The 18,050-nt window shown below is 41.7% G+C and overlaps 1 protein-coding gene across 7 annotated transcripts in view; it reads right to left on the bottom strand.

Moving 5' to 3' along the window:
- Positions 1-1,108: 1,108 nt before the first annotated feature.
- The window catches only part of AK1 (adenylate kinase 1), a 126,770-nt gene continuing 109,828 nt past the window's right edge, over positions 1,109-18,050 (bottom strand). For all 7 annotated transcript variants that reach the window (XM_077283884.1, XM_077283886.1, XM_077283885.1 and 4 more), the window contains 5 exons: positions 15,197-15,232; positions 14,427-14,590; positions 12,761-12,877; positions 2,794-2,985; positions 1,109-1,663 (listed from right to left, as the gene is read on the bottom strand). In XM_077283884.1, the coding sequence (XP_077139999.1) occupies positions 1,595-1,663; positions 2,794-2,985; positions 12,761-12,877; positions 14,427-14,590; positions 15,197-15,232 (578 nt within the window). In that variant the 3' untranslated portion in view covers positions 1,109-1,594. The remainder of the gene's footprint in view (positions 1,664-2,793; positions 2,986-12,760; positions 12,878-14,426; positions 14,591-15,196; positions 15,233-18,050) is intronic.

The following is an 18,050-nucleotide window of genomic DNA, read 5'->3' as shown; positions in this document are numbered from 1 at the left end:
CCTTATCGTCACCTCTATATCTTTATTGTCCTCTCCTGCTGGGTAGGACATTTTGTTTACTGTGATTTATTCATTCCAGGAGCGGACATCATTGTCTAAGAGGTAAAGAGGCCCACTTCCGCCTATAAATCAAATTCTGTCACAGACTCACAGTGGGGTCCATATCCTGTTCTTGCACAGGGGTCCGCTTGCGTTTGTCTCCACAAACAAATTAATTCAATACAGTTTGCACTTTTGCCACACATTTAGTTTATTGTGGGCTGATCGCCAATGTTTTATTGTCCTCCCCCTCTTTGATTTGAGGTTTACCATCGATCTTGTGAATACACGATAAATTTTGTGTGTAGGACAACCCACTGAAACATAAAGCGACCCCAATATATTTATACATGAGAGACAAATGGGGCAGATATCTCACACAAGACTGAAGGGATAAAAAAAATTGTAACAAAATAATTAATTGGAAGGGTTTTCGCACCACTGGACTCTTCTCAAACCACTTGGGACCTGACTAGTCTACAATACTGGGTCAGTGTTGCATGTTTTGATGTGATTTTCTATTTGCACAGTTAGTTCTCAGTTCTTGGCTCTGACATTCTTCTTTTCTTGGCATATATGAGGGACGATGCCCGGAGACCTGAAGGCCAAGGTTGGTAGTCAATATAGACTCTTGGATTAAAAAGAAGTTAAGGAATGAGCATCTCACAAATGATTATGAGCTAAATTCACCAAAAACAACAATCTGTGACCCTGGGCAGTTAAGAGGTTAAGTATCTTTTCCTGCCTTAACATTCCATTGGAATTATGTTATAGTTACTTAGTATCACTTTCTGCTGAAATAATATGTGACAAATGCCTCATTTCACGTTGGACGCGTCCCAAAAGACAATGTGGTATCCGGTCTACTGGTCTTCCTCTCTGGAGCAGCCCCCCTCTAGCCCGTTCCTTCATATCAATGTCAAAGGTGACTTTACAGCTTTCTGCAAGGAGATAGCAGGCTTCCAAGAGGAAATAGACTGAGCGCTAACTTCAGATTAACCCTTCTCTCTGAGGCTCCTATGATGGTGTCACTTTGACCGAGGCCACGCGAGTAAACCAGCAGTCATGGTGAGACAGCAAGGTGGCGCTTTTTATTTTTTAAACAAGCGTTTCCTGTTCTGGAAAGGAATGTCTCCAGCTGGAGAAAAGTGGAAAACTGGAGGGGGAAAAAAAAATATGAAAAAAAGGAGTCAAGTCAGGGGACCTCAAATGTTTCCTTGAAGTCGTTTACTGCTCAGGAAAACAGGAAGAGAGTTAAGGATATCAACAATCTAAGGACAGACAGAAGGGGATTGGGGTTGAAGAATGCACCTTCCTACAGGAAGAAGGGCAAATTCTTTCAAGTCTCTGGATGGGATTAGATGACGTGTGTGACCAGCGATTGGCAGACAGAGCGACACTGACCTGAATGTCCAAAGACTCCGTGCCAAAATTCTTCTGTTTGTGTAAATGTGATCTCTATTATTTTTTAGAGGGGGGGGGCAGAGAATAAGGCAAAAAAAAGTCATGGACAGATAAGAATAAGGCATATTTGTTTTTTGTTCGGCTTTGTTGTTTATTTAAGGGCGTCAAGGGCTGCGCTGACTTGTTTGAAGACGTCGTCAACTGATCCTTCTGCGTTCATCTGTTAAGAGAAACAATAAATGAAGGGCTCTGGTGATAATGTTTCAATTAGGTATTACTTCCACCTGAACTAGACTGGAATATCACACCTAATGGTCAAGTGAGGCACCACTGCTCCAAGACAGCTGACACTTTATTTATCTCCTGCATGACACGTCCATTTATTTTATATACTATACACTGGGATTGGTGACCATTTTAAAAAATGTCTGCAGATTTTTACCATCAGTTTAAATGGTGGGCGAGGTGTGGGGGGAGGAAAAAAAAAAGAAAAGTATTATTGCCAATTCTGCAGCAAAATCCACAATTATGGATGTTATATTTCACATCAAAGCTGCATACAATTTCCAACAAAATCCAGTGAGGATTTGTTTTGTAGACTTGCCTATAGATTTTAGTCACATTTGCTACATTACTTACTTGACACATGTGGACCTACCCTTACAAGGTTATCGGCAACAGTTAAAGTTATTACTTATCCACAGGACAAGCGATAACTTGTGGATCTGATCAACAATGTCCCCAGTGCTCCGAAAGACCATGTCTGAATGGAGATGATCGGAGATACAGCAAGAGCAGAACGAGCGTTCATAGAGGTTTCCACATAGATTAATCTGTCTCTGGTCACATAGTGTTTGAGTCTTGTCAGTTATCTATATGTGGAGGATTACACAACATACAGTGGGGGAAATAAGTATTTGATTCCTTGCTGATATTGTAAGTTTGCCCACCGACAAAGACATGAACAGTCTATAATTTTAAGGGTAGGTTAATTTTAACATTGAGAGATAGAATATCAAAAATCATATCCATAAAATCACATTGTATAAATTATATAAATGTATTTGCATTTTGTAGTGAGAAATAAGTACTTGATTTGATCAAATACTTATTTCCCCCCACTGTATACCTCCGACAGATGTTGGCAATGTTGACCACTGTATAGGTATACTGTGGGATAAGTTGCCAAAAATCTCACATTAAACATGCTGGATCCTTCGCTCCTAAGTGTTCATGCATATAGAGAAGTAATAGTACAAACACTCAGCCAACAGCTCTTTCAGGTGTATGGAAAACATAATCACACCTATAGGTTATGAACTTAGCCTGTGACTTGCTAGGATAGCATACCTTTCTTACAATGCCTCTGCCTTCATACATGGCAATGACGGGTTCGGTGGCTTTGTAGTAAGTCTCCAGTCTCTTCTTAATGGTTTCTTCATTATCATCAGCCCTGCCACTGGTCTCACCACGTTTCAGTAACCGCTTCACCATCGTGTCAGCCCCGGCATCAATGTAGAGCAACAGTGAAGGAGCAGCAATCTGCAATGAAAACGCAGGAACTACCATAATTATAATTTAGTTAAATGACAGGATATACAAGGATGAAAGTGGACAGTGTCAATGGATCTGGTGACCCCGGCATGTTAGATGTAGTAGAAGTTTCGCACGTGTGTATCTAGGGATGACCACTTAGCCACATGTCTTCACATTCTTGTTGCAGACATCCAATAGAGGATTATGAGAAGCCCAAGGAAATTGACATGATTAGTCCAGCAGGACAACACATCACGGTGAACTAAACTCACTGATGATAAGTCCCAGACCGACCACAGGTGTCCTGAGCCGAACTCTATAGCGGAGGCTGTTGATTTCAGGACAGGAGACCCACAACCTGTCCAGGCATTAGGGGCTCTAGTGTGAAACTTGTGTTACAGATGGGGGGAAAAATATTTACAATTGCGAGTCCTCAGTGGTTGATACCTTTTAATGGCTAACTGAAAAGATGGTAACAAATTGCAAGCTTACAAGACTACACAGGTATCTTCTATAGGCAAAGACTAAAAGAAATTCTGAAGAATCACATATTTATGCACAACATAGCACAGAGAGAAAAAAAAACAAAAAAAAACACCATGGATAAGACAGGTGACATGAGGCAGAATTACCATGAGTGATAAACCGTTATGTCCATAAATATTGGACCAGTTCTTAGATAAGGAATGTTTTATTGTCCTCTGATTGGGGTCTGGTTCTGTTGTGATGACTCCACATGGTCTGAGGGGCAATGTTGTGCATAAATGTGTGATTCTTCAGAATTTCTTTTAGTCTTTGCCTGATGAAGAGGCCTGTGTAGTCTCGAAAGTTTGCAATTTGTTACCATCTTTTCAGTTAGCCATTAAAAGGTATCAACCACTGAGGACTCTCAATTCTAAATATTTTTCTATCTACTCGCTAAACACGGTACCGAGATATATAACTTTCCTGTATCAAGATGGGTGGAAATAATTAAAAAAAGTTTGCGGCATATTGCAAATGGCTACCGGTTATGATCATAGAAGTCCTTTGGACCCACTACAGTATATCACCTCTGATGAAGTGTGGCTCCATTTAACTGTATATTATGTACTAGCAGACAGAAAATTCATAAGCTGTAGCATCAGCCCTTCATTACCCAAAAATCAGCATTTATTGCATATCTATGGATTTGCAGATTTTGGGTCCAATATTCTATAGGGAAAACAGAGCCATGTACATGTGGAAACTCTTCCAGTTTCTCTTGTAATGGGCAAGTTCATCATTCTTCCATTATCCTGTACAAACCACACAAGGTAATCAAGGTTCTGGGGTTTTTTTGGCCTCTGTATAATGCCACCATAAATCCCTTGGCACAACAAAGTCTTTAACACCGTAATGTAAATGACATGTTATGGGGAACAGTCCCCTTCCTCTGACAAGGGGAATTACAAGATGCAGACAAGGCATTAAGGGTTGACCAAGACTAAGATATTGAAGACCTAGCCGTAGGATACCCTTTCTTAGATGCTGCAGCTCAGCTCCCTTTCACTCCAATAGGCGCTGAGCTGTACCGAGAACGGGCCACTACATAATGTACGGAGCTGTGGTGGTCCGGCTTCATAGATGCTAACTGTAGGCATTATAGAAGAGCCCCACCAATCTGAAATGGATTACAAATGCTCCGGAAATGTAATTAGATTGGACAAACCCCCTCCCCTCTTCCCCAACGGATAATTAAGGGACCAACAAAGGAGAAACATAGGAGTTTATGGTATAAAATTATAACAAATCTTTATTAACAAAAACACACAAATAGACACAATGTTAAAAAGATGTGATAACAAGGACACCAAACCAGGTTATATTCAGCACCCTATTAAGTAACCGTCCAAAAAAGGACTAAAAGTATGTTATACATAACCCCATCCAATGTCAAGTCCATCCATATACTCCCACAGTCTCTGGAGGGAGGACGCCACTCATTGTGACCTAGTGGTTACAACATAATGATATCCCTAGATCCAAAGATCCTTTTGTGGTGCTGCCACCCCACTACGTACAGTCACAACATAAGTATGTGGCCAAATGAATGGATGTTACCCTTACTGGTGCTGAAATACACCTCTGGACGCATCCCGACGCGCGTTTCACCGCTTTACAGCACCACAAAAGGATCTTTGGATCTAGGGATATCATTATGTTGTAACCACTAGGTCACAATGAGTGGCGTCCTCCCTCCAGAGACTGTGGGAGTACATGGATGGACTTGACATTGGATGGGGTTATGTATAACATACTTGTAGTCCTTTTTTGGACGGGTACTTAATAGGGTGCTGAATATAACCTGGTTTAGTGTCCTTGTTATCACATCTTTTTAACATTGTGTCTATTTATGTGTGTTTTTGTTAATAAAGATTTGTTATAATTTTATACCATAAACTCCTATGTTTCTCCTTTGTTGGCACATGTAATATGGAGTGGTATGAGGGTAGTTAGGCGATTTTCGCTTAGTTCACTGAACAATATGAGTCTGGGATTTTTTGCATGGATAATTAAAGGAGTTGTAGTGGTCCAAATTATATTAATTACTTGCATTCGGGAGGTTGATGAGGGGTCTGGAGAGTGACAACATGGACCGGTTGTCTAATGCCTGATATGAGTGGGCCGTTGCAAAGAAAAACCATGTGGGAACGGGGACAAAATCTGCTGAAACGTAACCAGATAACTTCCTATATTTTTTATCAGTGTTCACGGTGTTTATTGGGAGGCTGTAGTGAAGATATTAGACAATAGAAAATATCTTGAAGGATTTCCTCATCTCCCAGGTCATGCAACTTTTACTTTTGTAAGTCACTACTGTAAATGTTGCTGTGAGCTGAAATCCACACAAGTCATCCCATATACAGTAATAGTCGAAAGTGTTGGCACCCTTGAAATTGTTCCAGAAATTGTTTCTCCAAGAAAATTATTACAACTACACATGTTTATTTCATTTGTGTGTACGTAAAAAAATCAAATTGGACATCATTTCACAAGAAACCCCCAAAATGTGCCGGACAAAATGATCGGCACCTTCAATTTAATATTTGGTAGTGTACCCTTTGGAATAAGTAACTGCAATCAATCACTTCCTATAACCATCATAAAGCTCCTCAACTCTGCAAACAAAGAATAATCCAAAATTCCAGTTGTAAACTGCCCATGGTCTCATATGTGAAGGCGCCTTCTCGCAACAGCAATTTTAAGATCTCTCCACAGGTGTTCAATGGGATTTGTATCCGAACTCATTGCTGGACAATTCAGAACTCTCCGGCGCTTTGTTTCCATCCATTTCTGGGGGCTCCTTGAAGTATGTTTGGGGTCATTGTCCTGATAGAAAACCCATGACCTAGGATGCAAACCCAGCTTTCTGACACTGGTCACTACATTGCGATTCAAAATCCTTTGGTAATCATCAGATTTCATGATGCCTTGCACCAGGGCTGTGGAGTCGGAGTCATGGAGTCGGAGTTAGTTTTGGTTGGAGTCGGAGTCGGTAGAAATGTACCGACTCCAGCTTTAAAAATTTTTTATTAATATTTAATAATTGAACTTTCATATGAATTTTATAAATGTTACTCAAATATATATGTTCTATCAAACTATGAACAACAGTGATAAGCAGTTCTGCTGGAGATAGAGACATTTCTTAGGGTACCATCTCACAGTGGCACTTTGGTCGCTACGACGGCACGATCCGTGACGTTCCAGCAATATCCATACGATATCGCTGTGTCTGACACGCAGCAGCGATCAGGGACCCCGCTGAGAATCGTACGTCGTAGCAGATCGCTTGGAACTTTATTTCGACGCTGGATCTCCCGCTGTCATCGCTGGATCGGTGTGTGTGACACCGATCCAGCGATGTGTTCGCTTGTAACCAGGGTAAACATCGGGTTACTAAGCGCAGGGCCGCGCTTAGTAACCCGATGTTTACCCTGGTTACCATCGTAAATGTAAAAAAAACAAAACAGTACATACTCACATTCCGGTGTCACGTCCCTCGCCGTCTGCTTCCCGCACTGACTGAGTGCCGGCCGTAAAGCACAGCACAGCGGTGACGTCACCGCTGTGCTCTGCTTTTACTTTACGGCCGGCGCTCACAGTCAGTGCGGGAAGCAGATGGCGAGGGACGTGACACCGGAATGTGAGTATGTACTGTTTGTTTTTATTTACATTTACGATGGTAACCAGGGTAAACATCGGGTTACTAAGCGCGGCCCTGCGCTTAGTAACCCGATGTTTACCCTGGTTACCCGGGGACTTCGGCATCGTTGGTCGCTGGAGAGCTGTCTGTGTGACAGCTCTCCAGCGACCACACAACGACTTACCAACGATCACGGCCAGGTCGTATCGCTGGTCGTGATCGTTGGTAAATCGTTTAGTGTAATGGTACCCTTACTTCTTGTGTGTCACCGTTCTCCACTGCCCTTATCTAATCTTATATTTGGTTAACCTCATGCTGCCCCAACCCCCCTACTTACAATATATGAAACTGAAAGTGAAAATGTGTTGCAAATTCATAGTAGCAAAGCTCCTCCTCTAGACTAGATGTTTACTAGGTGTGCATCTTCCAAGCATCTCACAGATGCTACTCAGAAGAGGAAGACTGTAAGAAGTATTATCCTTTCAACAAACTTTGCATCAGTTAACTGTGAGTACATGAGGAATAACAGTATTACTGACCACTATATCAGTTGTACGACCTGGCAATAATTTTGTGCAATTGTTTTTAGGAAAAACAATTGTCATTTGGATTGTGAATGCAGAATTAAAAACCTGAGAATGTCAAAGAAGCGTCACATTAAATCAGCTGTATTTGAACATTTCACCATCATTCAAGATAGAAAACATTATGCCTGTCAGTGTATGACAAATGATCCAGACGAAAACAAATGCTGTGAAGCCAAGATCAGTGCATATTCAGGCAAAGATAAAAATGCTCCTACCAGAGCTTCTAATCTAAAGAGACATTTACAGTGCTTTCATCCAGAAGTACTGAAAGCAGTGGATGAGAAAGACTGCATCCAAACCAATGAACTAGTGCCCAGCTCTTCCAGCCAAAAAAAGGAGCAGAGAACTTTGCAGCCATCAGTTGCAAGATATTTTGTCAGTGACAAAGTTACTGTGACAATGACAGTAGATACATTTAAAAAACAGATCATAGAGCTTGTTGTAAAGGATAGTGTGCCTATTTCATTATTTTCACGACCAGCTTTTATGTGTCTGAATGGGGAAATGGCCCGCAAGCTTGGTGTTTCTCTGGAGAGAGAGAGTATTAGAAAATTAGTAATCGAAGAAGCTTTTAAACAAAAGGAAGAACTTAAAAAACCTCTCAAGGGACGCTTTCTGTTCCTTAAAATGGATGCCTGCACACGTCACAGAGTGAACTATTTTGCCATCAATGTCTGATTTGTTTGTGACAAAAATGAAACAGTTACCAAGACATTGGCAGTAAAAGACACCAAAGCTCATCACACCAGTGAGTTTCTCCAGGTCTTGGTGGAAAAGGTTCTGCAAGACTATGAACTTAAAAAAGAGCAAGTTCTTTCTGTCGTAACTGACAATGCTTCAAATATGATAAGTACTATTAAGCTAATGAATGAGAGTAATGATGGTGACCAGCAGCTAGAAGAACATTCTGGGTCCACAGACACAGAAATGTTTGAAATAGAGGAACACAGTATTGTAACTGAGGAGCAAACTGAAGTTACTTCAGATGAACAGCAACATGATAGTTTAGATGATCTTGTTGAAACTGTGTCAATACGTTCTTTCATTCATCACATGCGCTGTGTTGTGCATATGCTACAGCTAGCTATAAGAGACAGTCTGCAAGCAGGACATGCTGCTGCACTGATTGGCAAGGTGAGAAAATTGGCTACTGTTGCCAGAACCCCTAAAGTTGACTCAATTTTGAAGAGACGTGCTGGAAAAGGGGCAATTATTGATCAAGCCACAGGATGGGGCAGTACTTACTTAATGATTCAGCGCTTGGTTGAACGGAAAACCTTTCTTGTAGACATGGCTAACCCTCAACTGACGCTAAATGAAAGTCAGTGGAATCAGGTGACTGAGCTGGAAAAATTGCTAGAGCACCCATTTACAGTGACTAAAAAAATTACAAGCAGAGGACTTAACTCCAGGTATTTTCTTAAAGGCGTGGAAGAACCTGATGTTTCGCCTGTCCCAAAGAGGATGGTTAATTGCAAGTGGCATTGCTACATCAATGAAACGGAGAGCGGAGCTATTACAAAATAACATTCTTTTGGCAGCTGTTTATGTAGACCCAATGCATCGGATTCTTCTAGATGATCAACAGCTAACTAAAGGAAAAGAAGCTGTTTGAAATAGCAGTAAGGATGAAAGGGTTGCAGAACAGTCAGGAGGAACAAGAAGAATTTGGTCGTCCTGCCACAGCTTCACCCTCATCAACTGATGAAGAATTTAACTTCAAAAAATATTTGGATCACAAGGACCGTGCAAAGCGTTCCCGCATAGAAGAAGAGTCATCCCCATCAAAGAACACAGCCAGTACATTTCAGCAGAATTTTTCATGTGCACTAAAAGAAATTGAGAAATTTGACCGTTCATCAAAAATAACAGTGCAACAAGCGATTCCTCTGTATCCTGACATTGTCAGAGATGTTGCCCGAGTGGTTACTGCTTTGCCACCAACCCAAGTTAGTGTAGAGAGGTTGTTCTCTGCTCTCAAAATAATTAGATCAGATTTGAGGGCATCCATGAAGGAGGATCTGACAGAGGCAATACTTTTTCTGAGGACAAATTTATAAATTTCTTCTTTTTAACTGCATAACAGTGTTTATTGCATATTTACTTACAAGAGTAGAAAAGTTTATAAAAGTTATTTGCTATATTCTAATTGTATTCTAATAAATATAGTTTTTGCTCTAAGTGGTCTGATTACTTATATGATGGTGAGAAACTGAATAAGCACGATGTTAATATTTTACAACAGTAAATTTATTGTTACGAATTGGCCATTTATGAAGGAGTCGGAGCCGGAGTCGGAACCTGATAAAATCCAGGAATCGGAGTCGGAGTTGCAACTGTGGCTTACGGACTCCACAGCCCTGCCTTGCATACCGTCAAGGCACCTAGTGCCAAAGGCAGCAAAAGAACCCAAAACATCTTTGAACCTCCACCATATTTGACTGAAGGCACTGTGTTCTTTGCCTTGTAGACCTCATTCAGATTTCAGTCAACAGTAGAATTAAGTGCTTTACCAAAAAGCTCTATCTTGGTCTCATCTGTTGACAAGATGATTTCTCTGAAAAATTTTGGCTTACTCGCATACATTTTGACAAACTGCAGTCTAGCTTTTTTATGTCTCTGTGTCAGCAGTGGGGTACTCCTAGGTCTACTGCCATAGCTTTTCATTTAATTTAAAGGATGACAGTTCACGATGACACTGATGCACCCTGAGCCTGCAGGACATCTTGAATTTCTTTGGAACTTGATTTGGGCTGCTTATCCACCATCCGGACTATCCTGGATTGTAACCTTTCATCAATTTTTCTCTGCCATCCAGAGATATTAGCTACAGTGCCAAGAGTTGTAAACTTCTTGATTGTGTTGGTCAATGTGGACAAAGGAACATTAAGATATCTGGAGATGGACTTGTAACCTTGTTAATATTGTCCAACAATTTTGGTTCTCAAGTCCTCAGAGTGTTGTATTCTCCTCTTACTGTTCGCCATGCTTAGTGTGGCACACACAGACCCACAATGCGTACCTGTTTTCAGGTGTGATTTTCATATTGCCCACACCTGTTACTTGCCACAGGCGAGTTTGAACAAGTATCACATGCTTGAAACAAAGTTGATTACCCACAATTTTGGAAAGGTGTCAATTTTGACCGAACCATTTTTGGGATTCTGTGTGAAATGATGTCTAATTTACCTTTTTTTTTTACCATTTTTTGGGGGTTGTTCCAACACAAAGAAAATAAACATACAAAATGTGTAATTGCGATAATTTTCTTGAAGAAATACTTTTTCTGAAACAATTTCAAGGGTGCCAACTAGTGATGAGCGATTATACTCGTTACTTGAGATTTCCTGAGCACGCTCGGGTGTCCTCCGAGTATTTGGGTGTACTCGGAGATTTAGCTTTTGTCTCCTCAGCTGCATAATTTGCTGCTAGACAGCCTGAATACATGCAGGGATTGCCTGTTTGTTAGGGTATCCCCACATGTATTCAGGCTTTCTAGCAGGCGCAAATCATGCAGCTAAAAAAAAAAAAAAAAAGCGAGCATTTTATTCACTTATTATTGGGCATCAAACACGAGAGAAGATCATTCCTCCCCCCCCAAATAAAAATGATTTAAGAAAAAAAGAAAACTTGTGAAAGCGACCATGCAGCAACTTCATCACCAATTCTCATTGCCAGGAAGTATAGGTGGTGTATCTATTGTGCACTTGCCAACCATCCAAAAGTTGCCGGGACTGTCCTGGCAAGTTTGCAGTCTCAGGCTGAAAGGGGCAAGATTGATACAAACCCTGCCCACAGACAGCATGACTGGGGAGGTCCCATACGGTGCTAGGAGCAGGACTAAAGTATCCTTACATTGCCAACACCAATGTTGGTAAGGGTACCGTCACACCGTGCAATTTTCGTCGCTACGACGGCACGATCCGTGACGTCGCAGCGTCGTATGAGTATCGCTCCAGCGTCGTAGACTGCGGTCACACTTTGCAATCACGGCGCTGGAGCGATGCCGAGGTTCGCTGGTAACCAGGGTAAACATCGGGTTACTAAGCGCAGGGCCGCGCTTAGTAACCCGATGTTTACCGTGGTTACCAGCGTAAAAGTAAAAAAAAACAAACAGTACATACTGACCATCTGATGTCCGTCAGGTCCCTTGCCGTCTGCTTCCTGCTCTGACTGAGTGCAGCCGTACAGTGAGAGCAGAGCGCAGCAGTGACGTCACCGCTGTGATCTGCTCTCACTTTCCGGCCGGCAGTCAGACAGAGCGGGAAGCAGACGGCAAGGGACCTGACGGACATCAGATGGTCAGTATGTACTGTTTGTTTTTTTTTACTTTTACGCTGGTAACCAGGGTAAACATCGGGTTACTAAGCACGGCCCTGCGCTTAGTAACCCGATGTTTACCCTGGTTACCAGCGAACGCATCGCTGGATCGCTGTCACACACAACGATCCAGCGATGACAGCGGGAGATCCAGCGACGAAAGAAAGTTTCAAACGATGTGCTACGACGTACGATTCTCAGCAGGGTGTCTGATCGCAGTAGCGTGTCAGACACTGCGAGATCGTAACGATATCGCTACAACGTCACGAATCGTGCCGTCGTAGCGATAAAAATGCCACTGTGTGACGGTACCCTAACTATGCCATTGCGGGTGCAGAGGTTGCAGTTGCGCTTTGGCTGTGGTGCCCAAGACAGCTGAAAATATTGTTTTGCCCAGGCTGTAGTCATACCTGTAGTAGTACCTATAATACTGGCAGAATGCTTGCTAAGAGGAACCCTCCACCCCTCAAAACTAGTGGATGGCAAGTAACAAAGCATGAGAATTGGGATAATTCTTGGACATATTAGATGGATATGGGCACCAAAACCAGCTCTACCTTCTTACGTGGGATGAGGGCAGCAGGATTGTGCTTTTACTCTGGCAATGACCTGACCTAGCTCTGCTTATTTCAAGACTGGATGCATCTAAACATGTAGGAATTGGCCTGTTACAAGAAAGTATGGTAAGAGACAAAACATTCCTTACCTTCTTCTCAAACTCTTCTCCCTGCTTAACCTCACGGGGGTATCCATCTATGAGGTATCCTTTGGTGGTGTCAGCCTTGGCGACCATAGCATCTCTCAACATGTCCAGAACGGTGTCCTGGGGAAGGAAGAGACACTTGAGAACATGAAGATTTGCTATTATTGCACGATTTTCTTAGAATAATGAGTAAATGACACGTACCACGATAATAACAACAAAAGCCATGTAAACAGGACATTAACACCCCCCCCATGGAAAAATCTTACACCGCACTGACCTGTTGCAGGTGACACATTGCATTGTTTTGAGTTGCGGTGAGGCGCCCTCTGGTGGATGAACTCATATGAACTCGAGCGTGGGAACTTTTCCAAGGCTGCAGTTCATGAGAACATCCACCAGAGGGCGCCTCACCGCAACTCAATGTAAGTACAGATCACCCAGCTTTCCTTTCAGCACCCGGGGTTTTTACAACCACGAGCGAGTGCTTTAGCGCAGCTCCTGGCTGTAAAATGATTTAACCCCTTCAGATGGATTTACTTCGTGGGACCTGACAGTTCATCCGAAGGTATGTATATTGTTGGTTTATTATTTTGCCAAGCGAGGGTCTTCCGGATGGATTGAGAGAGCAATAAAATACTAAAACAACCTGTTTGTTTATTTCATTAAAATACTTTTTTGTGTGTGTGTGTTTTTTAACCCTTTCAGACAATTGGATTAATAATGGATAGGTGTCATAATTGACGCCTCTCCATTATTAATCTGGCTTAATGTCACCTTACAATAGCAAGGTGGCATTAACCCTTCATTACCCCATATCCCACCGCTACACGGGAGTGGGAAGAGAGTGGCCAAGTGCCAGAATAGGCGCATCTTCCAGATGTGCCTTTTCTGGGGTGGCTGGGGGCAGATGTTTGTAGCCAGGGGGGGCCAATAACCATGGACCCTCTCTAGGCTATTAATATCTGCCCTCAGTCACTGGCTTTACCACTCTGGCGGAGAAAATTGCGCGGGAGCCCACGCCAATTTTTTCCGCCATTTAACCCTTTATTTTAGCAGCTACAGCGCCCAAATTTTGCACATACACACTACTAACATTAGTAGTGTGGAATATGCAAAAAAAAAAGGGGATATGAGATGGTTTCTCATATCCTGTCGGGTTGGGGAAGGAGAAATGAAAAGCCGGCAATTGAATTACCGGCTTTTCACTAACACCGCTGCGTATTTCTCGCAAGTCACACTGCTGGTCCGTGTGGAATCCGTATTTTTCTCGCCCCCATAGACTTTCATTGGCGTATTATTTGCGCAATACGCTGACAAACGCAGCATGCTGCGATTTTGCACGGCCGTAGAAAGCCGTATAATACGGATCCGTAATATACGGCTGATAGGACCAGACCCATTTAGAATAATTGTGCCGTTTGTTTGGCGAGTTTTACGGACGTATTTTCTGCGCTCTTAAGTCCGTAAAACTCGCTAGTGTGACGCCGGCCTTAGAGTCTATACAGAATAATGTGAAGACAGCACCACCTAGTGGAAAATAGGAAGAACACATTGACAAGCAGGTCAGAGCTTTCAACACTCGTCCATGTTTTACAAATTCAGTCACTTGCAATGTTCCTTGTCGAATTCCTATGCAAAATCTAAGTTACTTTGATATTGAACTTACCAAAGGCACTAGCTCTCCTCTCTCCATGATGGCAGACAGGGTCTTCCCCCTCTCTGATCCTGAGGAAACTTCTGCCCTTAGTAGGTCTCCAGTGGACAGATGAGTGTAGCCATATTTGTGCACAATTCTCTCACACTGGGTCCCCTTGCCAGAACCTGGACCTCCTGAAATCAACAACAAAATAAACTTGTGATAATACTGAGTGAATGATGAAGTGACCGAATTCCACCACCGATCATAAAGTGCTGCCATACGCTAGTAACGGATACGGAGCAGAGTCAGGAGGGGAGCAGGCAGCAACATACAGCCTACTGCAAGGACTAGGACGAGAGGGAACTCTGATACTGGCTGTGTAATCCCTAGATGTCATGGTATATAGCGACCGCAGCATGTAAGACGTTAGGCTACGTTCACACAGACGTGTATGTGAGTGGTTTGATTCTTTTTGTTCTGAGCACATACAGTAGATAGACCCATTGTGTATGTTCTATTCTGATGCTCAAAATCGGATAACGGGTCACACGCAGAGTGATTTTCTCAGATATGTGAATAGATCCATGAAATTCTATAGGTCTGTGTGCTGTTGGAAGAAATTAAGTAAATTATTGTCTTGATCAAAAATAAAAAGTTGCTGCGATGCTAAAAGTTAAGTAATTGAGATATGTGCATCATCTTCTTATCCCAAGTGTTTGTTATACGAAATGATGCATGGAGCGTCCGAGTCATGGTCCTGACCTAGAAACTCGATCCTCAGCATAGGCGATACTTACCAACCACGAAGATGATCTTACTGTTCTTTAATTTTTCTAAAAAGATAGAAACAATATATTAATCTCAAGGGCTCGGATAGATCTGAAGTTCTGTAGTCAGACCTGCCTATATCAAAGCACATTGAATTAGGAAATAATGGGAGAAAGACTTGTGTATCTCCAACTTCTGACTTTTGTCTTTCCATATTTTGCCTCAATATACGCAGCCATTAGACCAATCTTTGGTTCATATGGTTTCCTGCAGCAGTCCCCAAATTTTGTAAGCTCCCATTATTTCTCATGCAACCCCATGAATCTCCCAGAAAGAATTCTATGAGGCTAAGTTCACGGAGTGTTTTATAGGTATTCAAACATTTCTTTTATGAGAAATTTTTCTTTTCCTGAAGAGGTTGTGAAAGTTTTTTTTCCCGAAGCATTCTTATTTGCAGCTTTTAATTGGACAGTGCCTAGTCTGGAGCGACTTCAATCACCATTTGCGTCAAAGAAGTAACATATATGTTTTTCTTAAATTAGTTGTTTTTTCAAAACCTTGAAGGAAAAAAAAAAAAAATCTCATGTGAACCGCAAATTACATTTACCATAGAAATGAATAGGAAGAATCTTCAATTGTTTGATGATTTTGGGCAAATCCACTCTAAGGCTATGTTCACATGTTGCGTTTTTGCAGCTTGTTTTTTTAGGCAAATTTAAGCTGCTTACAAAAAGCAGGTTTTGCTGTGTTTTTGCTGGGTTTTGGTAAGGGTACATTTGTCTCTTGTGCATGCTGACAAAGTTTAGTGCATAAAAAAAATAATCTAAATAAACGTCATTAGGCTGACACCAAAAACGCAAAAAAACCTGATTCCTGTATTTTTTTGCAGCGTTTTTTGCACAGCTCTTTGACAAAACAGTCAGGAAAAAAAAAACAATGTGGGTGCACGAGATTTCTGAAATCACAGACTTTGCTGGTACTGTGAAACACAGCTGAAAATTTGCATTAACAAACACAAAAAAACGCTGTGAACATAGCCTAAGAATCCCCCCCTCCCCAAAAAATATATTTTTATTTTTTTAATTTTTCCTCCAAGCGGTTTCTTATTGAAAAGCCGGGATTTTTAAAAAAAAAAATAAAACCCTGCTTTAGGGTATCCTCACAGATTACTTTTTCATGGCTTTTGGAGCAAATACTACATCAAAATCCACATAAAAATACTTCAATACACTCTCTTTGAAAGCACCTTATTATTCCCTTCAGTAGGAAACAAGCCTATTGTGCGCACGCATGGTGACATTTTTCTTTATGTAGAAAAAGCAGCAACATGTAAATTCTTTAGGGTATTTTCACAGTTATTTTGAGCAGAAACTTTCATTAAAACCTTGGAGTTTCTGTTTAGCTTCCATTTCAAAAATTCGGCAAAGAGACTGAGTCTGAACACACCTTTTGGCATCTTTGAATGAAGAATAAAAACGCTCCAAAAGTTGACAACCAAATCTGACACAGAAAAAAAAACTCATTTTTTAGAGATTAATTTATTTATGTACAATTTTTCAGCCAGAAAAGAACCTTCAAACAAAAAAGCCTGTAAAGTCTGCAGTAAAAACTGAAGCCTCAACATGTGAATGATATACCAAAGCTGCCAGACATTAATGCTTGTTATAGTTCACCCCTAATCTAAATATTATGGCCCCTGGTACACTCAAGGGAAAAAAAAAAACTATTAACCAATACATTGTAGATAAGTGGTGTCCTACCCACCCTGTTCTCTATCGATATCATACCATTACTCGTACAATCATTATTGTTATGGTGGCGGCAGGGCCAGACTGGGACTAAAATTCAGCACTGGCATTTGAAGTTACACATGTCCACTTGTCACATGGTGACTGTATAATATCTTTGTACACTTGTAGGTTACAAGAAGTGAGGGGAGTGTAACACGACTATATAACATATAATTACAGCTGTATCCAGCATTACAGCTCAGTCCTATTTATTGCTTTTAGTCGCAGTACCTAGAAAAGCCGCTACTTTACCTACATAACTGGATCTCGTAGATAATGAAGGGATTGAGACGACCAAAGGCTATAGAACCTCATTCTGATGTTCCATAAACTTTGCCTACAGCCACTTTTGGTTCCGCTGCGCAGCATGAGACCCGGTGACTCTGAAGAGCGGTGACATCAGGTGTCGTCACCGCTCTTCAGATATTCCAGGTCTTGCTCTGAGCTTGGCGACTGAAGAGCGGTATTGTTACTACCGTCACCGCTCTTCAGAGTCACTGGGTCTCGCCAGGTCTGGGCTAGTAGTGAGGGAGTCTGATAGACACCTCCCCATTACTTACACCACGGATTGATAGCAGCTGACATTACGTAGCTGACATCAACCCTAAAAATCATTGCATATACCAGAATTAAATGCTTTGGCGGCTGGGAAAAGCAGTAGAGTTAGCGCTATTCCCAGGCGCCGGGTGCTAACTACAACTGTCATCATCCTTGCCTAGTCTCCCTGCGAAGCATTTCTGCTGTATTTACATGCGCTGATCTCAGGCCACTAAACGAGTGTGATCGACAATAGTGAAGTCGTTCACTTGTTTCCCGGCCTCTTTAAACCAACTGAGAAAGAATGAAGGGAACAGAACAATCACAATTAGATCAATCTGTCCCCATACAGTATCATGTTATCAGTAGCACATCTGCAGTTTACATCGGTGATGTGCTACTGAGAACAAGGATTTCTGTTCCCACATAAACAATCCAATCACTCGATGAATAGGCAGCATTTTGCTTGTTTAGTATAATACACCCCATAGTCTTCCATATATTATAATGTTCACCTCAGCTATCCATATAGTATAATACACTCCTCAGTCCTCCA

The sequence above is a fragment of the Ranitomeya variabilis genome, chromosome 2 (assembly GCF_051348905.1).
Source record: "Ranitomeya variabilis isolate aRanVar5 chromosome 2, aRanVar5.hap1, whole genome shotgun sequence".
In the NCBI taxonomy this organism is placed as follows: domain Eukaryota; kingdom Metazoa; phylum Chordata; class Amphibia; order Anura; family Dendrobatidae; genus Ranitomeya; species Ranitomeya variabilis.
The sequence above is the reverse complement of the archived record's forward strand: the minus strand, read 5'-3'. Positions and strand labels throughout refer to the sequence as shown.